Here is a 25755-nt window from a genome sequence, read left to right on the forward strand (position 1 = left end):
GCTGCTGCTACTACAACCACCACTGCTGCTGCTACTACTGCTGCTACTACCACCACCACTGCTGCTACTACTGCTACTACTACCACCACCACTGCTGCTGCTACTGCTGCTACTACAACCACCACTGCTGCTGCTGCTATTACTACCCCCACCACTGCTGCTGCTACTACAACCACCACTGCTGCTGCTGCTACTACTACCACCACCACTACCACCACCACTGCTGCTGCTACTACAACCACCACTGCTGCTGCTACTACTGCTGCTACTACCACCACCACTGCTGCTACTACTACCACCACCACTGCTGCTGCTACTGCTGCTACTACAACCACCACTGCTGCTGCTGCTATTACTACCACCACCACTGCTGCTGCTACTACAACCACCACTGCTGCTGCTGCTACTACTACCACCACCACTACCACCACCACTGCTGCTGCTACTACAACCACCACTGCTGCTGCTACTACTGCTGCTACTACCACCACCACTGCTGCTACTACTACCACCACCACTGCTGCTGCTACTGCTGCTACTGCTGCTACTACAACCACCACTGCTGCTGCTGCTATTACTACCACCACCACTACTGCTGCTACTACAACCACCACTGCTGCTGCAGCTACAAAATAGACTTACTCTCGTTATTTGTAATTCCAATAATTTACACTTATACTCACCCAAATGACTGTAAACATAAAATTCATAATATAGTTATTGCCTAATAAATGTTAAGTTAGTAGTAAGTTTGCCAGAAATTCTCTCCCAATATAGGAGCTTTTATAGAAACAGTGTATAATATAACAATAATATCTATATTTCTACAAGTACATGTACAAGGTATACAGTCCTAGCTGACATCAGTGACATACTACTTTATAGAAAGTCCCTTGTTATGCTGAGCATTTCGTGCAAATTAGGTCAGTTTTGTCCCAGGATGCGACCCACACCAGTCCACTAACACCCAGGTACCCATTTTATTGATGGGTGAACATAGACATCCAGTGTAAACAAACACACCCAATGTTTCTACCCTCTCTGGGAATCGAATCCAGACCCTCGCTGTGTGAAGCGAGTTTTAGCCACCAAGCCACAGTATCATGCCAAGGTAAAACCATTCCCATTACTAAATTTACTAATTGTAATATTGTTATATGTTTTGTGCTACCTCACTATAATAATTCTAATTAATCTAATTGGTGGGGTATGCAATAATGTAAATTAAAATGTACTGCTCCATAACCTGTGTCAGTACACAGCAAGAATTAGTATTAGTCTGCCTAAAGTGCCCAGACATGGTAGTGTCCTTCTTTAAAATTAATATTTCATAATATGTAGAACACACAATGTAAGCTGTGTAAGGAAATAAACACTTTCATTTTCATTTCATTGACACAATAATCTGTGAATAGATTATAAAATTAGATTTATTAATTTAACACATTTATTCATGGTGGAGAAGAAATTTACAGTTTTGTTAAGTTAATTTTTGTTACGTTTGAATGTGCACGTTTGTGGCCTGAAAGTTGGCAGCAAAAATACCCACAGATGTGACTTGTAGATTTATTACAGAACTAAGATATTTTAAGTCTATTTTACCTCGGTGTTATTAGGCACTTGTTAATTACTTGTGTTACTTAGTCCTTTACAATAATAAACTATCATAATAATGCAGTTTTAATGGCTGGTTTACGCAGTTTTGATCATAGGCCAAGTAAGTTGTCTAATATGAATCTACGTGATTCGTACAAAATAATTTGAGCTAAAATTCCGTCTTTCAAAAATGATTAGTAAATATATATGTAATTAAGATATACCGTATCAATTTTACCTTATTATTGACCGTCATTCGAATCCTTTGATTGCAATATTCACGATCCTGTAAACATATCTGTTTACGGAGTAAAGATAGAACTGCATGTAAAGTAAGACTTTATTTATGCCAAAATCGTTATTTTTTGTGTTTTGTGATGTAGGTAGTTGTTGTTTTAAAGGTGGTTAGTGGGGTTATTATAAGTGGAGGTCAGTGCCAGGTGGAGGGTTTGAGAGGCAGGTGTGGTGGATCATCTGTTTGTGTCATGTCCGCTATGTTCCACCCTCGCTGTGGCCGCTGTGTTCACCTCTCTAATGGCAACAAGACGGCAGTACGCAGCAACCCTACACAGGAGTTCAACAGGGGACTCATATTCAGCCTCGAGCCCATCAAAGACAATGAAATGTTCGAGGTGACGATCGATAAGAAGGTAAGCGAGAGGCTGGACGTGATGCTGTTGCTCACAACAACATTATACATTCTGCTGTGGCTGTGAGCCCTCAAGGAAGGTTCCTTGATGTTGGTGAGGGGCTCTTGATTTAGGGAATTGGATCTGTGCTCCAGTTCCCCGAATTAAGCCTGAATGCCTTCCACATCCCCCCCCAGGCGCTGTATAATCCTCCGGGTTTAGCGCTTCCCCCTTGATTATAATAATAATAATAATGTGGCTGTGAGAGGTGTGTGTCCAGCAGCATCCTCATGGATAATGTTGTCTTCTTGCTTATTCTTCACTTAAACATGCCAGACAGTCTGAAACTGAACCCAAATGGAAATAAATCATGTTTGTTGTTGGTTATCCTAAGTTCAGTCTTCACGGTGGTCAATATTAGGATGCTTTTGCTTAACAAATATTGTAGAAATATGAAACATTAGTCTGTAGAAACAGCTGCAAATTTAAGCAGTGAGAGAAATTTGGCAGAGAAAAAAAAAAAAGTTGATATTTTTTAGATGACTTTGTTTCTTATTTTTGACAATATGTATTTAAAACCTAAGCCTTAGGCTGACAGAAGTAGCTAATTTGCTAAATTAAATTTTGCTTTTGAATTAGCCTTGAAATTAGTCTTAATTTACTCTAAATGCATTGCATTAATAGTAGCTTTTTCATGTAAGTCATCATTTAAAACATTAGAAAAAAAATAGCAGCCTCTGCATCATGTTAAATAGTTTATTTTGTAGAATATCTTAATGAAATTCATTTTTTTTATTTATTTGCATGAAGGATTATTCTTGTTAGTTTGTACTAACATCAAGTGTAAAAATAATTGTGGCTTTTGTGTTGGTGGGTGAAAGAAGATTTTTGTGTGTGTTTTTAACTTAGAGGGTTAGGAACCCAGGATAATGAATGAAGTTTGTGTGTCATCAGGGTCTCTCTCTTGTTTCCACTGAGGTCCTTTTAATCCTCTGCCCCAGGATGCAACCAACAATAGTGGACAAATACCCAAGTACCTACTTCCTGCTAGGTGAACAGGGGCAGTAGGTGTAAGGCAGCATACCCATGGTTTCGCTTGTGCCAGGGAGTGATCCCTGGTCACTCTGTGAGCTGAGAATGCTATCAACCATGCCATGAACACCCAGTATTTTCAGTGCATTTTAGCATAATAATTAGGATAAATGTTAAGTTAGAATCCTATACAACTTGTAAAGATTGTTTATGCTGTGTATCTCAAGGACATTTCCTTGATGCTGATGAGGGGCTCTTGATCCAAGAAGTCAAACTTATCCTCCCTTCTTTGGATTGAACCTGATAGCTGCTTATTTCCAGGTTCTATATGAACCCTGTAGGTCAAAACACTGAAACATTCAGGGACTGTCATATTCATAATGGCAGAATATTAGTAAGAAGTATGAAAATCCCTTAAAAACTGAATTTATTAAATTAGTAATTGTTGCTGATTTTTAAACTGACTAACCTCTCCCATAATTTGCTGAATAGATTCTCTTCTGTATTCATGCTTCTGTATGTACTAACTTGCAGATATTGTTGGCATAAATCAAGATGATCTGCTACTTAGGCAATTATATCCAAACATGATTAAGTAATCCTAGTTTTAAGTACATATACTGTTTAGCTATAACCTAGCCTAACTTTCATGATAGGGTACCTAATTACAGTACAGTATGTGTTTTTTCTAAGTGTATCATATGGCTATGTATTTTTAGTTAAATTGAAATATAAGTTTATCATTTATAAATTTTACCATACATACAGTACTAGTTTTTGTTCTACTAAAAAATACATCCATAAATTTAAATGTGATGTACTGTTAACTATTGATATGCAGTATAATCCCTTATTTTCCTCCATTGTATTCATATTTCTGAAAGTTGAACAGTGTATAATGATGGTGGAATCTATGCATGATAACATCTGATCGCTCTAGGAGCAAGTATTGTACAACAAACTTTATAAAAATGTTCTCTTTGACACCCTGAATATACCAGTGTTCAAGTATATATATTAAGTGGAAGAAAACTTATCAAATTATTAGCCCTGTAGGGCCAGTAAAACAGAATGACGTTAGAAAATCAAGCCATGTGGCTTATTTCCATTGAGTTTCTTGGGCCCTTCCCTAGGAAGTGACCAACAGAAGACATGCCCATATCTCTTGCCTCACCCAGGATTGAATCTAGGTCCATCAGTTGTGAGCCTCTCAGCTGAACTTTGAGGCACATTTAACTTCTCTTTCAAAATTTTTGCACAAGCCTAGCTAAAGCATGATATTCTAGATATGTCTGGGTATATGGCCCATGGCACACAGGAATTTATATTCAACATACCCAGTATAACATATAAAACCTACCATGACCCCTGATATAGCTCCATTAATAAATTTGCTTAAAAATCAGCCAGTAGCACAGAATGGATATCCACCATAATCTATAAGAAATCTGTGCATGTATTATCCCTTGCTGTTTCAATACTTTTTGCAGAATCACTTAAAGAGCAAATCTTTCCAGACTATCTCAAAAGAGGCAGGATAGCAACCATCAATAAAGATAGTGATCAACCTGACTGTGCTGTAGTAATTGCAGGCCACCCTTGAATCTACCACTGCTGTCAAAATACCATACTCAGTAAAGTAATTTATGAGCAGCTAGATATTCATTTAGCTAAACATAATGTGTTTACTCCTTGCCAGAATATATTCAGGACCAAGAAATTCGATGATGATACAATCATAAAAATATTTCATGCAGCTTGTGAAGCATTTAAAAGAAGCAAATATCGTATTGGATTTTTTTTATTGACCTCCTTAAGGCTTTTGATATGGATGATCACAATATTCTTCACACACTGACTTTAAACAAAATAGATTGCAGATATTTCCACCCATAGGCAATTCATTATTGCTAACTAGATAGTGTTAGTCTAAATTGACCATCGTGCCATGTGAAAACAACACAACGATTTAGTACTATATACCATGAGGCTGAAGGCATAGTAAGTGGAGAGAGATACCAAGTGAAGATATAAAAATGCTAAAAGAAAATTAGATACAGAGATACATGGCAATGGAACACAACATATCAGTTCCTCAGACACCAGGGCTAGTCATACAACACCCCCCACATTACAGTCAGTATTAGGGCGACCAAAAATGTGTACACCAAAAGATATAATACAGGATGGTACATTATCAGGGGTGCAGATAAAGTTCACATTAAACCTAAGCATCCAAAATGGTAAATCTTCCATTCACCCCCCCCTTCCTTTTTTTTCAATGTTCAGGGTTTGAAAATGTACAAAAAAACATAGCTATGAAGTGGGCTTCTCACTGAAGCATTGCTTTGTTTAGAGAATTCATAGAAGCACATACAAGGGATATTTTGGACAAAATATGATGAAAAATTGTTCATAGATTGAGACAGTAAATAAATAACAGGGAGAAGCAGGACTTTGGGAAGTACACAGTTTACTGCTCAGAACTGTTGAATTCATCAAATAATGCAGCGGAAGTACTGCTAGGCATAAAAGTACAGAACAAGATTCTTAGTAATTATTCTTGTATATGAACCACTGTTAGCAGTGGCTGAGAAATTTATTGAATAGATAAAAAATATTGTCCTTTTCAAAGGCTTCATCTTCCCAAATGTGAAATGTATTAGTAATAGTGCCTGAAAGCACACTGTTCCAACAGATACATATCAGAGAGTTATTGGAGTTCTGAAATTTTTCTTGTGCCTAACAATACTTAGTAGAAACGAAAATACATTAAACATGATCTTCACAAACAGTAAGAAGTTAGAGACATGATCTCAAATACAGTACAGGAAGGCCCCACTTATACGGCTGGTTAGGTTCCAGGCTACCGCCGTAAAGCGGAAACCGCCGTAAAGTGGAACACCCTTTTTTTCCACTTACAAATGCATACAAACATTAGATAACAAGTTTACACTAACATATATTAAGTTAGCAATAGAACCAGGCATCAAAAAACAATAAAAAAGTACAATACACACATAGTGCACTCATTACTTACCTCAAAATATTTATAGTCTTAATCTAGGGTGAGACAAGTAGTATTTATTGTAAGAAATCAAGTGCGGTATGTATGGTAGTCAGCCAGGCTACCATAGCAGGCCACCCCACCCACACATACTATTCTATGATATTTAAGCATCCCAGAGCGATAAAATGTATATACAGTTCACTCATTACTTACCTTAAAATATAGGGTGAGATGAGTAGTATTTATTGTAAAAAATCAAGTGTGGTATGTATGGTAGTCAGCCGGGCTACCATACCAGGCCAACCCACCTACACATAATATTCTATTACATTTAAGCATCCCAGAGCGATAAAATGTATATACAGTTCACTCATTACTTACCTTAAAATATTTGTAGTCTTAATGTAGGGTCAGGAGTAAGTAAATGAGATAAAACGAATAAATGAGAGAGAGAAAGAATGAGTGCATGAGAGAGGACAGGTGCAGAGTTATGTAAACAAACCAGGCGAAGGTAAGTTTTATAAACGAAGTGTACACGTCTGGTTTTGTGTACAAGTTACATTGTGTACAGGTTGTCTCTACATTGATACGGTAGAATAAATAAAGAAGAACACTCCCATTCTCATGTAACATCATTTTGAGAAGAAATGATGCTCTGAGTGAAGGCAATGGAAATAAGTCACTGACTTTTTTGGGTTATCCTAGGTTCTCTACACATATGTTGTTATGTATGATAATCTATGTAACTGTATTTGTGTATACCTGAATAAACTTACATACATACGAAAGGAATAATTTTCTACAGTTACCCCCAGTAACACATTTTCTCTTATGTTAGATTAGAGAAAATGTTATTCTTGGCATCACTTGTACAAGTTATCTGGCTACCACATCTCATATTTATGTTTATTTATTCTATTGTAGGGTGTATTTATCATCTTTTTATGTTATGTATCGTGTTTATTATATAATTTTGAAAAAAATATCATGGATGGATTAATGAAAATGTGTATTTTAACGTAATATACAACATTTAATGAGACTCGGTGATTATTATTATTATTATTAGCATTTCTAATATGGCATCACTTGTGCAAGTCGTCTGCTACCACATCTCATATTTATGTTTATTTATTCTATTGTGGGGTGTATTTATCATCTTTTTATGTTATGTATCGTGTTTATTATATAATTTTGAAAAAATATAATAGATGGATTAATGAAAATGTGTATTTAACGTAATGTACGACATTTAAATGAGACTTGATGATTATTATTATCATTACTAATATGACGTCTGGAGACATAAGACACTCTTACTGATTTTAATGTGTACCTGCACGCCAGCACAGTATGTAAGTTTATTTAAGTACAGGTATACATAAGTATAATTATCAGAGTATATATAAAATATGAAATAACTTTTAAAAACATTTGAAATTTTGGAGTTTCCAGACAAAGTGGAGAGACTTAGTGCTTACTGAGCTTACGAAGAATGTAAACAAACAAGGTGGGGTGCGGTGACCGTATTAGAAAGTCAGGTGGGGGGAGCCGTATAGCGAGTTTTGGTCATAATTTGAAATGACCGTATTAGCGGAACACCGTAAAGTGAAACGCCGTAAAGCGGGGCCCTGCTGTATACTAAATTTACAACCTCAGAGAAGTGCAGACAAGCTTAAATTCAGGTATAGAGAATTCCAGGAATAGGCAGTGAGAAGGGGATATTCAGTAAATTTAACTTCAGTAATCAGAGAATTGACTGGGGCAGTATAAACAATGAACTATCAGACATTTTCTGAGAAACTGTCCTAAGCACCCAAAATCCACTCCATTGCACAGAAAAGTTGGATGCAGAATCTTACAAAGTCTATATGAAATACAGTGGACCCTCGGTTATCAGCTGTAATCCATTCCTAGTCATCCTAAAACCGAAATGGCCTAAAACTGAAATATTTCTCGTAAGAATTAATGTAAATACAATTAATCCATTCCAGACACCCAAAAATATTCACAAAAAATTATTTTTGTAAAGATTAATTATAGTTTTACATAAAACAATGAGAGCTAAATGAAATAAATACATGAACAATTAAATCACTATTACATACCTTTATTGAAGACTCTTGTTGGCTTATGGAAGATAGGGAGGAGGAGAGAGGGAGGACTTATTGTTTGGAAGGGGAGTCCCCCTCCATAAGGACTTCAGGTAACAAAGCCCTATCTAGGGTTACTTCCCTTCTTTGTCTTTTATGCCACTAGAATCCGCTTGAGAATCACTGGACCCGTGTCGCACAAAAAATCTGTCCAGAAAAGTCTGTTTCTGGCATCTTTTTAAGATTTCCTTGAAGTGGGACAAGGTTTTGTCACTGAACATGTTGCAGATATGGATTGTTTCAGCTTGGTCAGGGTGATATTTCTCCACAAAGGCTTGCACCCTACTCCACATTGCACAAATCTCCTTAATCTCTGAAGCAGGCACCTCCTTCACTTCCTCTTCCTCCTCCTCTGAAGCAGGTTCCTCAATTGTGGTCTGTTGCTGTTCCAGATGAAGCTCTTGCAGCTCTTCAGTGGTTAGTTCTTCACTGTGGTCCTCCACCAACTCTTCCACATCCTCGCTACTAATCTCCAACCCTATGGACTTCCCAAAGACACAGTATCTTCCACAACAGGCCTATCCTCAGGGTCAGCCCCAAGCACAGTTCAAAGTCGTGGAAGTCACTCCCTGCCAAGCCTTACCTATAAGGCTTATACAATGGAGGATATTGAAGTGATTCCTCCAGAACTCTCAGGGTCAAGTCAGTGTCCAAGGTCACTTCAAAGCACTTTTGAAACTGCTTTGGTGTTGAGTTTTTTGAAGTTAGAAATGACCTGCTGGTTCATGGGCTGGATGAGAGGAGTGGTGTTAGGAGGCAAGACCTTCACTGTTATAAAATGGAAGTCCCTAAATAATTGGTCTTCCAAGTCTGGAGGATGAGCAGGAGCACTGTCCATTACCTGGAGGCACATGAGTGGCAGTTTACATTCCAGGAGGTATTTTTTCACACTGGGCCAAACACATCATTGACCCACTCATTGAAAATGTGCCTTGTGACCCATGCCTTATGATTAGCTTTAGCTTTCCACATCACATGCAATTTATTCTTGACGACATTGTTTTTCTTGAACACACTGGGATTTTCTGAGTGATACACCAGTAAAGGCTTCACTTGGAAATCCCCACTAGCATTACCACAGAACAAAAGAGTAAGCCTGTCTTTCATAGGCTTGTGTCCTGGCAGTGCCTTTTCCTCCTGTGTAATGTAGGTCCTCTTTGGCATTTTCTTCCAAAAGAGACCTGTTTCGTCACAATTGAACACTTGTTGGGGGAGGAATCCTTGTGCCTCTACGTACCCCTTGAATTCCTGCACAAATTTTTCAGCCGCATATTTGTCAGAACTTACAGCCTCCCCATGCCTTCCCACACTGTATATGCCACTACGCTTCTTAAATCTCTCAAACCAGCCTTTGCTGTCCTAAATTCACTAACAGTAGCACTTGTTCCAGGCATTTTCTTTTCAAGATCCGCATGCAACTGCCTTGCCTTCTCACAAATAATCGACTCCACAACACTATCTCCCACTAATTGTTTTTTGGGGATCGACAACAATAACAACTTCTCCACATCTTCCATTATTGGTGACCTTTGTTTGGTTAGCACATTTACTCCTTTCACAACATTAGCTTCCTTGATTTCTACTTTCTTTGCCAGGATAGAAGTGATTATTTGTTTTTCCCATACATCCTGGCAAGTTCTAGCAATCGAACACCACTCTCATACTTTTCAACAACTTCTTTCTTAACCCTTTGACTGTCGCAGGCCCCTTTCTGAAACTGTCATTCTATGTCAATAAATTTTTTGAAAAAAAAAAATATATTTTTTCTTATGAAATGATAGAGAATCTTTTCCCAATGGTAATGCCACCAAAAGTATGAAATTTGGTCGAACACTCACGGAATTATGCTCCCGCGAAGTTAGCGGTCTCGGCGACATATACGTATCGGTGATTTCGCCGACTTTGAGCCATGTTTTTAGCCAATTCCGTTGTTCCAGTTGACCAAACTCATAGCTATTTCTTTAGAACTCCATTTTATCTATAAGTTGAGTACAAGAAACCGCCCATTTACCAATTTGAACTACACAATAAAGTGGTCAGAAATTAGCAATTTGGCCAATTTCACACAAATTAAAAAAGATGCCAATTTCAAAATAGGGTCCAGAATAAAAATGTAGACATTCTTGGCACTAAAATAACATATCCTCTGTTCATTAGTCATGTCTCTAGGCCCCTCTTATATTACTATTGCTTTCTATTTTGATTTTTTACTCGTACAAAAAATACAAAATTTACTGGTATGCAAAATACTGCATTATTGTAAAAATGGTATAAATAATATAAGTGTACTAGTGAAAGAATATTAGACTCCCCAGTTGATGTGTATTGGACATGTGGTGTGATTTGCTTACTCCTGAACATTGGTAAAAATCAAACATTTCCGCTACTTTGAGCTCAATTTCAAGGTCGTTTTCATCGTGAAAGTAATCAAAATCATCTCTATTTCTGTAATGTTTTCCATTTTATCACTCGAGACCATGAAAATGAGAATACATGTACAACGATAAATACTATACGAAAATACACCTCAAAGTCGGCGTTTTAATCCAAAAAAATGGTCAGTTTTTTTTTTCTCATTATGCACTGCGTGCTGCAGGATTTTTTTTATGTGGTGCACACTGACCACACAGACCCATTCTTTCACATGTGGGCCTACCAGCTTTCTCCCGCTTGATTTGAAGCCGCTAGAATTTTCGCGTATTAATTCATCAGAAACAGTGGCGCGTAAGACGTATATATACGACGTAAACAGTCAAAGGGTTAAATTCCATCGTGTTTCTCACTTTCTTTATCAAAGGAACTTTCTTTGGGGCCATGGTTATTTATTTTGCAGTTGCACTTAATCAATAACCATGAAAAACAATGGATTATAGCAAAATGTTTGGATAAATGAGCAGAAGCATCCTCACTTGCCCAGAGACAAAGGCAGAGTTTCGCGCAAGTGGCTGATGGTGGTGGGTTGACGTGTCCCATACGACCGATAAGCAAAATAACGGCTGATAACTGGAAGCCGAGAAACTGGCCGATAAGTGAGTTGGCTGATAAGCGGAACAGCCGATAACTGAGGGTCCACTGTATGAACCTCAGACCTCTAAGAAAGTCTAGAAGATCAAATGCAGAAGGAGAATGTAGAGGAATATATTGAAAATGAGAAAGGGTTATTAATTGTTTAAAAGCAAGAATAGATTAAGATTCTGATTTTTTCATCACTGTATGTATGCCTCTCCTCACTTAGCGACGTACTCATTTATCGACGACTCCGACTTATGACAGGCTCACTGACCAGTATGCATAAACAATTTTGTTTATTACAGTACACTACTATCTAAACATTTATAAATATATCAGAAATGTTATAAATGGTGCAAAAGTGACATTAAAACAGTATCAAAGATGATTGACAAAAGTGCACTATTATTATAGTATGCTCCTCACTTAGCGACGAATTTGTTTATGAACGTGGGCTTAGGAACGGAACTCCATCGTTAAGTGAGGAGAGGCTGTATTACAAATTCTACAATAATTAGAAGCCCATGAAATGCACAGCATTCTAGGCAAAACTTAGTCTACCTACAAGAATTACTACATAGTTTGATTTATTATTTGCACAGTGAAGGAAAAATCTAAACAGAGAGAACACCAATATAGAGCAGAAACTTCAACATTCGTACCAGACAGAGGAAGCACAGAGGAAACAAAAACTTTCCAGGAAATTGCAGAAAAACCTTAACTCTTTCTACACATATGTAAAATTTATGTTGAGAATCATCCATAGAAATATCCATTAATCAGAAGGTTCATATATTGATGATTAAAAAGAAATGAGCAAAAATCTTCAAGACCAGTGTGAATCCATGTTCAACAATCTACTAAACAAAAGTAGAGTGAGAATGTAGATAGTTTTTTTCATTACCTCTGCCTGCCTTACAAATGTATCTCACATAAATACAATTCCTATAGAATTCGAGCAAAAAATAGAAAATAGGTTTACACATGCAGCACCTGGGTCAGATTTATGGTATTCCTTAACAGACATATGTCAGAACTGGGCTACAGTAGTCACCGCCAGGTTAAGAAACCAATCCTCTCCAAGCCACAGAAGAAACGTAGGCTGGATTATGCAAAGAGATATCTTCACAGGAATCCTCAACAGTGGCCTGAAGTACTTTGGAGTGATAAAGCAACTTTCACCATCACCTGTAACTGTGGGGGACATTTGTACCGGCCCAGAGGTAGTGACCTGTTAGACCCATGCTACACCTTTGGGACCACCAAACACCCAGACTTGCTCATGGTTTGGGGGTGTTTCAGCACTCATAGTGTTGGTGAACTCATTGTGCTTCCCAAAAACCAGTATATGAACCAATATATTTACCTGGAGTTATTGTGTGACAATTTACCCGAGGCGTTTGACAAGTGTGGGGCTACAGTTTTATGGAGGACGGTGCACTGTGTCATACCTCCAAATCTGTAGTTCATTGGCTTAAAGACTGTGAAGTGAAGTTCTTTAATGACTGACCAGGCAATTCCCTCGACCTGAATCCTATTGAGAACCTCTGCTCAGTATTGCAACGAAGTTTACTGGAGGCTGCTGTACACGAGGCATGGAATAATATACCTCCCCAAACCCTCAAGAGTTTGTGTGAGTCTTTCTACATGGTTAAGGGACGTGATTAAGCGTACATGATGCAGCACCAAGTATTAAAACCTCAGTAAGTGTGCAAATATATATGTTATAATCTTTCATGGTATGTTTGTGTTTGGTACGTGTGTGGGGGAGGGGCGGCATAATGCCGTGACTAGCATTGTACAGTATATTAGAACTGATTTTCTCTATTCTATTTATTACAATATACAGTACACTGCTGTACAAACATTTAAAAATATACCATAAATGTAAATGGTGCAAAGGTGACATTGAAACAATATCAAAGATGGTTGACAGAAACTCGCTACCATTATACGTAGTATGGTTCTCACTTAGCAATGAATTCATTTACCGACGTTGTCTTAGGACCTGAACTCCATCGTTAAGTGAGGATAGGTTGTAATGAGATTGAAACAATTTTAAGTTTGAAATAATGCTCAATTAATTGAGCAGTTGTATATTACAGTGGAACCTTGGTTTTTGTTTTCCCTGGTTTTCATCGAATTCGGTTTTCGACGACTTTTTGTCAGAATTTTGTCCCAGTTTTTGTTCATCACCACAGTTTTCATCGGTCCACCATACCGAATGTGTCCGCCTGCCCACTCCAACACAAAGCATTCCGTGTGTTCTGAGTCAGTCAGACTTTGTTTTTCGCCAAGTGAGCATTACCCTGCGTGTTCATCTGAAACATTTCATAATAATTTATTGTTTTTTGTGCTTGTTTATTGAGTGTGGCTGCTAAATAAGCCACCATGGGGTCAAAGAAAGTTCCAAGTGCCAGCCCGTTGACAAAGAAGGCAAGAAACACAATAGAATTTAATTGTGACCAGAATGTGTCCAAGAGAAGGATTTTGAAGGATTTGAGGCTGATCCTGACAACCCAATGTCTATTGTGGAATCTGTTGTGGGTTAGGGGAAGTTCATGGGATTGGATGTGAGTGGCCAGGATGTGAAAGAGTTCGTGGACGACCACAGGGAAGAACTAACCACTGAAGAGCTGCAACACCTTCAACTGGAACAGCAACGGATCACAGCTGAGGAAATTGCTTTAGAGGGGAAGTAAGAGAGAGGGGAGAATGTGCCTTCAGTGATTAAGGACATGTGTGCAAAGTGGAGTGAGTTACAAAGTTTTGTGGAGAAATATCACTCTGCAAGTCGTGTCTGCAACGTGTTCAATGACAATGCCTTGTCCCATTTTAGGCAAATCTTAGAGACACCAGAAACAGACCTCTCTGGACAGATTTTTTGTGTGACAGGGGCAAAGTCCCTATCCAGGGAAGTAACCCTAGATAGGAACTTGATACCTGAAGTCCTTATGGAGGGGGATTCCCCTTCCAACCAATAACCTCTCCTCCCTCTCCCCTCCTCGCGTCTTCCATATGCCAACAAGAGTCTTCAGTAAAGGTAAAAGTGATATTAAATGTTCATTTATCCATTTCATTAGTCCTTTATATTTATTTCTCATTGTTTTCTGTAGGTAAAACTATAGTTATTCTCTATAAAACGTATTTTTTGTTAATACTTTTGAGGGTATGGAACAGATTAATTGGATTTACATTATTTCTCGTGGGAAATATTGCTTCAGTTTTCATCAAATTTGGTTTTCGTCAGACTTTCTGGAATAAATTAATGACAAAAACTGAGGTTCCACTGTATTTGGAATTTTTTGAGTTGCTGGTAGGTGATAAAATATACATAGTGGTTATTTGGTTAATTTTGGGAGATGAGGTGATTTATAAGTAAAATCTTAAATTGATTTGATAGTGGAGGGAAGGCAGGGTAGGGGTTGGCCTAGGAAAGGTTGGAGGGAGGGGGTAGAGGAGGTTTTGTGTACGAGGGGCTTGGACTTCTAGCAAGCATGTGTGAGCATGTTAGATAGGAGCGAATGGAGACAAATTGTTTTGAGGACTTGACGTGCTGTTGGAGTGTGAGCAAAGTAACATTCATGAAGGGATTCAGGGAAACCGGCATGCTGGACTTGAGTCCTGGAGATGGGAAGTAGTGTCTGCACTCTGAAGGAAGGGTCTTAATGTTGCAGTTGTATAATTGTAGTGTAAGTGCACCTCTGGCAAGACAGTGATGGAGTGAATGAGGAAAGTTTTTCTTTTTCGGGCCACCCTGCCTTGTTAATAATAATAATAAAAAAGCTTCAGAAAAAGATTTTCTATTATTTCAGAGGATCAGAAAATTTTTTTTTAATTACGACACTGTTGGTACCTTTACTTTCAGGGGTTGCAACAGTAAAATTGTTAAGAAAACAAGAACAGCAGGTGAGAGTCAGAGAGACACTTCCCCTTCAGGGAAAGACAGAATTGCAGAACTTCTAGGCTGCAAGCTTTTAGTAGAACACAAAATAGCACTTGTTAGAGAAATGGAAAACTCTGAGCTCAAGCTGAATGCATCAGAGTCCAGGAGAGACGGAGGGAGCAAAAATCCATAAATGAAATTGAAAGAAATTCAAAATACATTTTTCTCATTCAGAATCCACAGTAAAAAATACATATCCTAATCAGGCCTCTGCTTGAGGGAGATGGATCTTATACTGATGACAACAATGAAATGAGTGAAATACTTAAGTCACAATATAATTTTATTCAGTAAGGCATTAATCACTCTGAAGATTGGCAGTTCAAATAAGTTTTTCATGGGTGGAGCTCAAAACTCTCCTGACATCTCCATAATTTCTGACATAACCATAACATCCTCTGACTAAAAAAGCTATTGATAGCATGCCCATGGACTCTTCCCCATGCCCAGACTCATGGATCTCCATATTATTGCAACAAACCACTATCACGTCTTATTCTATGAAGGAGTCTAGACATAGCGACTAAAAACCACTGATTTAGCCCAACTTCATGAAACTGGTGGTAAAGCAGTTGCAAAAAACTATGAACCAATAATGCTGATATTCTACATAAAAATCTTTGAAATAGTTCTTGGAACCAAGGTTTCTAATCACATGCATTCACAGTAGTTGTGCAACCCAGGGTAACATGGGTTTAGAACAGGTTAATCCTGCATTCTCAGTTGATGGACTCTTATGATATGGTCTTAGATACACTGGAAGACAAACAAAATTCAGATGTACACAGACTTTGCAAAAACCTTTGGGAAGTGTAACTATAGTACAATGGAACCTCAAATTTCGAATGTATCGCTTATCGAACCCTTCGAAAATTGACAGATTTTTTTGAACCAATTTTGTCCCTATTATCGAACTCGCCACTACGTATTTTCGAACCGCCAGTTACTGGACCTGTCTGCCAGCCCGCTCTGTCTGCGTCCCTGCGCAGGCGCCGTGAGCCAGTCTGGCTTTGTTGATGCTTGAGTGAACACTAACCTGTGGTCTCATTCAAACATTTTACGATTAATTCATTGTGTTTAGTGCTTGTGGGACTGTGAAATAAGCTACCATGGGCCTAAAGAAACTTGCTAGTGGCACCCCTGTGGTAAAGAAAGTGAGAAACACCATAGATGTGAAGGAGGAAATAATACAGAAACATGAGTGGTGTGAGATTTGTTGAGCTTGCCAGGATGTATGGGAAAAACAAGTCGACCATTGCTTCTATCCTGGCAAAGAAAGAACAAATCAAGGAAGCTGATGTTGTGAAAGGTGTTAATATGCTAACCAAAAAAAGCCCACGAACAGTCGATCAGGTTGAGAAGTTGTTGCTGGTGTGGATCAAGGATAAAGAGATGGCAGGTGATAGTGTTTCTGAGATGATTATTTGTGAAAAGGCAAGGAAGTTGCATGCTGATCTGGTACAGAAAACTCCTGGATTTAAGGCCAGCAGAGACTAGGTTGACAGATTTAAGAAGCATAGTGGCATACAGAGTGTTGTAAGGCATGGTGAGGCAGCCAATTCAGACAAGCGGGCGGCTGAGAAGTTTGTACGTGAGTTTAAGGTTTACGTAGACACTGAAAAATTCCAACCCCAACAAGTGTTCAGTTGTGACAAAACAGGCCTGTTTTGGAAGAAAATGCCAAAGAGGACCTACATTACTCAGGAGGAAAAGGCACTCCCAGGACACAAGCGTATGAAAGACAGGCAAACTCTTCTGTTCTGTGCTAACGCTAGTGGTGCCTTTACTTGTGTATCATTCAGAAAATCCCAGAGTGTTTAAGAAAAATAATGTCATAAAGAACAAGTTATGTGTCTTGTGGAAAGCAAATAATAAGGCATGGGTCACAAGGCAAATTTTCAAAGAGTGGGTCCATGAAGTGTTTGGCCCCAGTGTGAGAAAATACCTCTTAGACAATAATTTGCCACTCAAGTGCCTCCTGTTAGTGGACAATGCTCCGGCTCATCCTCCAAACTTAGTTGACCTCTTGTCTAGGGACTTCAGTTTTATAACTGAAGTTCTTGCCTCCTAACACCACTCCTCTCCTCCAACCCATGGACCAGCAGGTCATTTCTAACTTCAAAAAACTCTACACAAAAGCAGTGTTTGAAAAGTGCTTTGAAGTGACCACAGACACTAAGTTGACCCTAAGAGAGTTCTGGAGGAATCACTTCAATATCTACAGCTACATAAGCCTTATAGGTAAGGCTTGGGAGGGAGTGACTTCCAGGACTTTGAACTCTGCTTGGAGACAATTGTGGCCAGATTGTGTCCAAAAGAGGGATTTTGAAGGGTTTGAGGCTGACCCTGACCCTGTCCCTGACCCGGCTGACCTTCTGCCTGTTGTGGACTCTATTGTGGCAATGGGGAACACCCTGAGGCTGAAGGTGAGTGGTGAGGATGTGGAAGAGTTGGTAGAGGACCACAGGGAAGAGCTAACCACTGAAGAGCTGGAAGAGCTTCATCTGGAACAGTATCAGACCACAGCTTAGGAACTTGCTTCAGAGGAGGAGGAGGAAGAAGGAGTGGATGAGGTGCCTTCTTCAAAGATTCAGGAGATTTGCACCAAGTGGAATGATGTCCAAATGTTTGTGGAGAAGTACCACCCTGAGCAAGCTGAAATAAGCTATCTTTGCAGCAAGTTCAGTGACGAAACCATGTCCCATTTTAGGGAAATCTTAGAGATGCCAGAAACAGAGGACTGTGGACAGTTATTTTGTGAGACAGAGGTCCAGTGGCTCTCAAGCTGGTCCTAGTGGCATTAAAAGACAGAAGGGAAGTAATCTCAGAGAGGGCTTTGATACCTAAAGCCCTTATGGAGGGGGGATTCTCCTTCCAAACACTAACCCCAACTCCTCCTCTCCTCCTCCCTATCTTCCAGATGCCATCACCAATCTTCAGTGAAGGTAAGTAAAAATGTTATTTTATATGTTTATTTAAATTTATTAATAATTGTACACTATATTTGTTGTGTTTATGTAAAACTATAACGTAATACTATCTATAAAATGTATTTTTTTGTGAATATTTTTGGATTTCTGGAACGGATTAATTGTATTTCCATTATTTCTTATGGGAAATATTGCTTCGCCTTTCAAACTCTTCGAATGGATTAAGTTCGAAATTTGAGGTTCCACTGTATAATAATGCACAAAATGCTTACAAAAGGAATAATTGGAAAGTAGGCAGTTGGATATTTAACTTCATGACAAATAGAACCCAAAGGGTAATACATGTAATGGACAGAGTAAAATCAAGGGCTGTCACAGTGAAGAGCTCTATTCTCCAAGACACAGTATTCACCTGAATATTTTATCATTCTCATATCACAGCACAATATCATCCTTTGCAGATGTTACTAGAAATTGTATGAGAGTGGTGGTATCCATTGAGGACACAGTAATCCTTCAAGTTGATATATATGAAGTCTTGTAGTGGGCCACTGACAACAATGTCATGTTCAGTGAGGACAAATTTCAGCTACTACTCTACTCCTTGCCTGTGCTTCAGAATCTCTACAACCACGGCACTCTAAACACCACCTCCAAGGCTGAGGGACTGATTACCTCATCTTTTGTATATAGTTCTTCTGTTTTCTTATTATGTCCAAGAATCTGTATTGATAAAGCCACTGGATGGCGAAAAGTCTACAGTAAAGATAACCAGATGTTGCACAAGTGTCTTAACTTTCATCTTGTCGGTATTGTATACCTGTCTTGCACAGTTACTCTACTGTTGAAAAATTGAGGAAATAAAAATTGGAAAGGAGTACAGTAAACTTTAACCCTTGGCATTGACTTAACATGAAAAAAACATGAAAATTGGGTTAAAATTTACCAAGAAATAATTGTTTGAAGTTTCTGCAAGTGACCTCTCATATGGTAACATAAGAGGTCACTTCCAGTGTCACTTAAGTGTTTTTGTCAATTTTTTTTCTTTTTCATTTTTTTCTTTTCAAAATATACATATAGGCTTAGTATTTTCCTTCACTATACATGTAGTTATATCATTAACACCCTATTTCTAATTTTTTATTATAAAATTTCAGTAGTAATTACCTGAGGTTTTGCATTAAACTGTTAGTTTAGCTGCAATAAAATCTTGAAAATTGAACATTTATGAAAATGAATGGAAGATTGATGGAAAATTTTAAATGAAGTGTTGAATTGGAAGGGAGCATGAAATGTTCTCACAACTTTTTAACATACTCAGATGGAACTAATGTAGACTGAGCTACATTTGAGAGGAAAGACATGGTGTTGCTTGACTCGATATTAACACTTTGATTGTTTTGGTCGTAAATGTATGTCTTAGGAGCCAACGTGTTTGACATATATACTAAAAAATTATAGCGGCTTCAAATCGAGCAGGAGAAAGCTGGTAGGCCCACATGTGAGAGAATGGTTCTGTGTGGTCAGTGTATACACTATAAAAAAAAATTCTGCAGCATGCAGTGCATAATGAGAAAAAAAACTCCGACCGTGTTTTTGGATTAAAACGCTGACTTTGAGGTGTATTTTCATATAGTATTTATGGTTGTATTCTTGTTTTCTTGGTCTCATTTGATAGAATGGAAAATATATTATAGAAATAGAAGTGATTTTGATTGGTTTTCCAGAAATGTTTGATTTTTGCCGATGCTCAATAGTAAACAAATGACATCATTGTCCAATAAATGCCCAGCTAGCCATTCTAATACGCAATCATGAATGGGTTGACGTTATTTATACAATTATTACAATATTGCAGTAGTCTGCCTAACAGTAAATCTTCTATTTTTTTGTGTGAATAAAAATTTAAAATAGAAAGAAAGAGTATTATAACAGGGGCCTGGAGATGTGACTGATGAACAGAGAAAATATTATTTTAGTGCCAGGAATGTCTGCATTGTTCATTCTGGACCCTATTTTGAAATTGACATATTTTTTAATTTGCATGAAATTGGCCAAATTACCAATTTCTGACCACTTTATTGGGTAGTTGAAGTTGGTAAATGGGCGGTTTCTTGTACTCAGTCGATAGAACAAATGGAGTTCTAAAAAAAAATAGCTATGAGTTTGGTCGACTGGAACAATGGAATTGGCCAAAAATAGGGCTCAAAGTGGGCGAAATCGCCGATGGGTAAATGTCGTCGAGGTAGCTAACTTCGCGAGAGCATAATTCCATAAATTTTCCATCAAATTTTGTACTTTTGGTGTCATTATCATTACCTGGAGTTTACCTGGGAAAAGATTCTCTATCATTTCACAATAAAAAAAATAATTTTTTTTATCAAATATTTTGCGACACCAGGAGACATTTCAGGATTTGGGGTTGCGACAGTCAAAGGGTTAATGGCAAAAAAAAAAAAAAAAAAAAAAAAAATGAAAAGGCAGAAAAAAAAGTGGATGATTTCTGCATGCTTTGCAGTCTAAGAAAGGTAAATGCTGGTAAGAACAAGGTGAAGTTTTAAAAGAGCAAGAATGTAATGGACTGTAATACAATGGATGGTGAAAAATTGGAAGACATCAAAGAAAGCAAATACAGGTCCACCATCACAAATCCGGCAATCAGTTATTCGGTTCCTTCAGTTATTCGGCACTAATTTTGGCTAGCATAATTTCAAATTTCCAGGGTCGCCACACCAACCTGCTGGTACTGTTTGGTGGCACTACTTGCTGCATGAGTCATTACAATTTCTTTTTCTCCATTTATTGTTTTAACCTGCTTACTTTTAGCCCTAGCCATGGTTCCAATGAATAAAAGAAATGCTTCTCATTATGTAAAGCACCTACACAGTACATTATCCATTAAAGATAAGGTGGCTTTGAAGCCACTGTCAGTTGCCATGAGCTCAGTCTCATGAAGCAGGAGAATATGCTTTATTATTATGCTAATATCAACACTACAGCTTATTTGCCTATCACAATTGATCTAATATGACATAAGAAACAATATAAATAACATAAAACATGTTAAATACTCCAGAATGAATAATATTTGGCATAACACCGAGCAGTTCGACAGAGTTATGAAGAGGATATGGTAAACAAATACCATGGGGGCTGGAAAAGGTGAATGGAGTAACAGCGCCCTAGACAGTAAAAGCCCAACAGTTGCCATCCTACCAGAAAAGTAAATATCACTATCGCCGCAAGGTATGGCAACACCGCATACCCAAACAAAAACAGTGGCACACAGCTCTTATTGTAGCGCTCTTAAGTGGTGATATCCAAATTAATCCAGGACCTCAAACTATTGTGCAGAGGCAAAACAGACAGATAAATGACGGCGATAATGACGGTCTAGTAGCTAGCATTGATAACCTTAACTCCATATGTAATGCATACATAGGTCAATGTGAGACAATACAGCCATTATTATCTCAAACACTACCAAACAGGTGCATACACTGTACTAAAGTATGCATGAAAAACAGAAAAGGCACCTTATGTAAAATGTGTAAGGGGTGGGTGCATGATGGATGTATGTACAATTATAGCAACGGTGCCAGAATTCATTTTGTGTGTAACAAATGCACTTTGGCACAGTTACCCTTTAGCAGTGATGACATTGATTTACCTAATTTTAATACAAATGACCCATTGCCATATATTGATGATTATGATTGTTTTATGAAAACAGGCCTTCACTTTATTCATGTCAATGCAAGATCACTTCTTCCTAAATTGGCAGAGATTAGGATTCTAGCTAACAAAATTAGGGCGGCAGTTATAACCATCTCTGAATCTTGGTTAGATGATACGGTGACTGACGACGAGGTCAAAATAGATGGTTACAATATAAAACGCTTAGATAGGAACAGAAAGGGTGGTGGAGTCTGTGCCTACATTAGAAATGACTTAGCTTACAACCCAAGACCTGATTTAAATAATAAACTGGAGATTCTATGGTTTGAAGTGCTGCTTCCTAAGACCAAACCCATCTTAGTAGGAACTAGTTACCGCCCTCCTACCCAGGACCAGTTCTTAGAAGACTTTTCCAGAGTCTTGTCCGGAGTTGAAAACAATTGCGAGACAATAATACTGGGCGACTTCAATATCTGTTTTCAGCAGCAAAATACAGTGGACCCCCGGTTAACGATATTTTTTCACTCCAGAAGTATGTTCAGGTGCCAGTACTGACCGGATTTGTTCCCATAAGGAATATTGTGAAGTAGATTAGTCCATTTCAGACCCCCAAACATACACGTACAAACGCACTTACATAAATACACTTACATAATTGGTTGCATTCGGAGGTGATCGTTATGCGGGGGTCCACTGTAACGGGCTATGCAAAAGGTATAAGCAAATTCTAGGATTAAATAGTTACACTCAACTAATTAATACTCCAACCCGGATCACACAGTTCTCAGCCACCCTAATTGACCACATACTTTGTAACCGCTCTGAGAACATTAGTCAGTCAGGCGTCATTACCACAGGTCTTAGTGATCATTTCATCATTTACTGCACCAGGAACATCACTAGGGATAGGATAGGCCTACACAGGACAATAAAAATGAGGTCAACTAGAAACTACAGTAAAGAAACACTGGTAAATAGGCTACACAATTGTGACTGGACAGAGATAACAAGTTGCACAGACGTAAACGATGCCTGGGAAAAATTCAAAACAATGTTCACTACCATCCTTGATAATATTGCACCAGTTAAAGAGGTTAGAATTAAACGAAGAACTGAACCCTGGATGAATACTGAGATATTAGATAATATGAAATTCAGAGACCAGCTGCTAAAAAGATTTAAAGCAAACAGACAGGATATTGCAGCACTAAATGGATTCCAAAGGGTGAGGAACAGAGTACAGAGACTTATAGGAGGAGCAAAGGCAAAGCACTACTGCTCAAAAATTGAAGAGTATAAGCATAACCCCAGAAAGCTCTGGCAACAACTAAAACAGTTGGGGTATAGCCAGTAGATAGGTCTAACATAGTACTCACTATCGATAATGAGGTACGCCACGAAACATCTAAGGTGGCAAATTGCTTTAATTCATACTACACATCTGTTGCATCAACACTAGTAAGTAAACTACCAGCTGCATCAAATACCTTAACACAGACTCTGATAAGTTTCAAACATACTATACCAATAAAGGGGTAACCCCAAACAGTTGTCAACTAGTAAGTGTATCTCATGACTTTATTCAAAAAGAACTAAGCAGGTTAAACCCAACTAAGAGCACAGGCCCTGATAACATCCCGTCTAAGTTCCTAAAAGATGGTGCTTCTGAACTGTCAATCCCTATTGCTCACATAATAAATCTATCAATCACCACTAATGCCGTACCGGAGGGGTTCAAGGAGGCCAGAGTTACTCCTATCTTCAAGAAAAATAGTAGGTCTGATGTAAGCAACTATAGGCCTGTTAGTATACTCAGTATAATATCTAAAATTCTAGAGAGGGCGGTGTATTCTCAAGTAGTTAAGTACCTTAATGACGACAACATTCTCCATAGCTATCAATCGGGCTTTAGAAGATCCTACTCAACCGACACCTCCCTTATTAATCTGATGGATTACCTGAGAACTGAAATGTCAAAGGGGAACCTCATAGGTATGGTAACCTTAGACCTGCAAAAGGCCTTCGATACTGTCAACCACAATATATTATGTAATAAACTTCAAGCTATCGGTATAGGTTCTGTAGACTGGTTTAAGTCCTACCTTAGCAACAGGAGACAAATAGTCAAAATCAACAAAACAGAATCAGAACCCCTGCCGATAACATGTGGAGTTCCCCAAGGTAGTATTCTGGGTCCCTTATTATTCTTATGTTATGTCAATGATATGCCTATCAGTGTCAAGTGCAAACTCCTACTGTATGCAGATGACAGTGCTCTGTTAGTGTCAGGTAAAGACCCACAAGATATTGCTAATGTTTTAACACTGGAACTGGAGTCCTGCAGGCAATGGTTAGTAGACAACAAACTATCATTACACCTAGGGAAAACTGAAGCCATTCTCTTTGGCACGAAACATAAACTGAGAAGGGTAAATAATTTTAATGTTCAATGTAATGGGGAGCCCATCACTTTGGTTTCATCAGTAAAATATTTGGGAATCCCCTTTGACCCATGCATGTCAGGAGAATTGATAGGGAAGAGTGTAGTAAAGAAAGCGAATGCCAGACTGAAGTTCCTGTATAGACAAGCACAGTGTCTACCTACTGAGGCTCGCAGGACCCTATGTCTAGCCCTTATACAATGCCATATGGATTACGCTTGCTCTTCTTGGTACTCTGCCTTGACAAAAAAACTGAAAGATAGACTGCAAATCACCCAGAACAAAATCGTAAGATTCATCCTGGGGCTGGGACCAAGAGAACATGTAGGCCAGGATGAATTACAGCAGTTGGATATGCTGGATGTTGAAGACAGAGTAAAACAACTGAAGCTAAATCATGTTTATAAAATTGCTCACAAACAATGTCCAGAATATCTTGCTGTCAATTTTGTCAAGGTTGGGAACCAAAGCAATCATAGTACTAGGGGGAGAGAGCACAACTTTGTAGTACCCACAGTCAGTGGCCAGGCTTCAAACGCCTTTTATTGTACAGCAATAAAGGAATGAAACAGACTGCCCGCACATGTCAAAGCCAGTCATAGCATGAACCAGTTCAAGAAGAGTGCCAAAAGGTGTCTGGTGAATGTAGCTACAGAAAGGGAGGGGAATGATTTTCTATTTTTTAGCTAACATACGTGTAAATTTTACCTTATTCCTAGTAATGACCCTCGTATTGTAGATAGTCTTAATGACCTTGGTGTAGTAGATAGTCTTTTTAGTATGATAATAAGATGTTATCTTCATTGTAGAATAATAAGAAAATATTATAACCTTTATATTATAATAAGGTAAAAGGACCCCAATGGAAATAAGTCACTCTGTCTGACTTTTTTGGGTTATCCTAGGTTCTCTACACATATGCTGCTATGTATGATAATTCTATGTAACTGTATTTGTGTATGCCTGAATAAACTTACTTACTTATTCTCCTATACTTGTCTTGGTGGCTTATATTAGAGAAAACGGAGTATAGGACAGGGCTAACTATGATATACACTCGTACTCCACCATAAAGATGAAACAAAAAAGTTATTTTCTCTCTATAGATTATCACACACAGCAGCATATGTGTAGAGAACCTAGGATAACCCCAAAAAAGTCAACATGGCTTACTTTTAGTACCTGGCTTGGGTTAGCCATATGTGATTTTTGGTAAATATTCGATTCCCAGCCAGGGTAGAAACATTAGGTGTGTTTCTTTACACCTGTTGTCTATGTTCTATGTTTACCCATCAGTAAATGGATACCTGGGTGTTAGTCGACTAGTGTGG

The 25755-nt window shown here is 38.3% G+C and overlaps 1 protein-coding gene across 1 annotated transcript in view; it reads left to right on the forward strand.

Annotated features, from left to right (window-relative positions):
- Window positions 1–2032: 2032 nt before the first annotated feature.
- The window catches only part of Neurl4 (neuralized E3 ubiquitin protein ligase 4), a 54981-nt gene continuing 31258 nt past the window's right edge, over window positions 2033–25755 (forward strand). The window contains exon 1 of the mRNA XM_070089655.1: window positions 2033–2246. Coding sequence (XP_069945756.1) covers window positions 2082–2246 — 165 coding nt within the window. The 5' untranslated portion in view covers window positions 2033–2081. The remainder of the gene's footprint in view (window positions 2247–25755) is intronic.

The sequence above is a fragment of the Cherax quadricarinatus genome, chromosome 29, assembly GCF_038502225.1.
Source record: "Cherax quadricarinatus isolate ZL_2023a chromosome 29, ASM3850222v1, whole genome shotgun sequence".
Lineage (NCBI taxonomy): Eukaryota > Metazoa > Arthropoda > Malacostraca > Decapoda > Parastacidae > Cherax > Cherax quadricarinatus.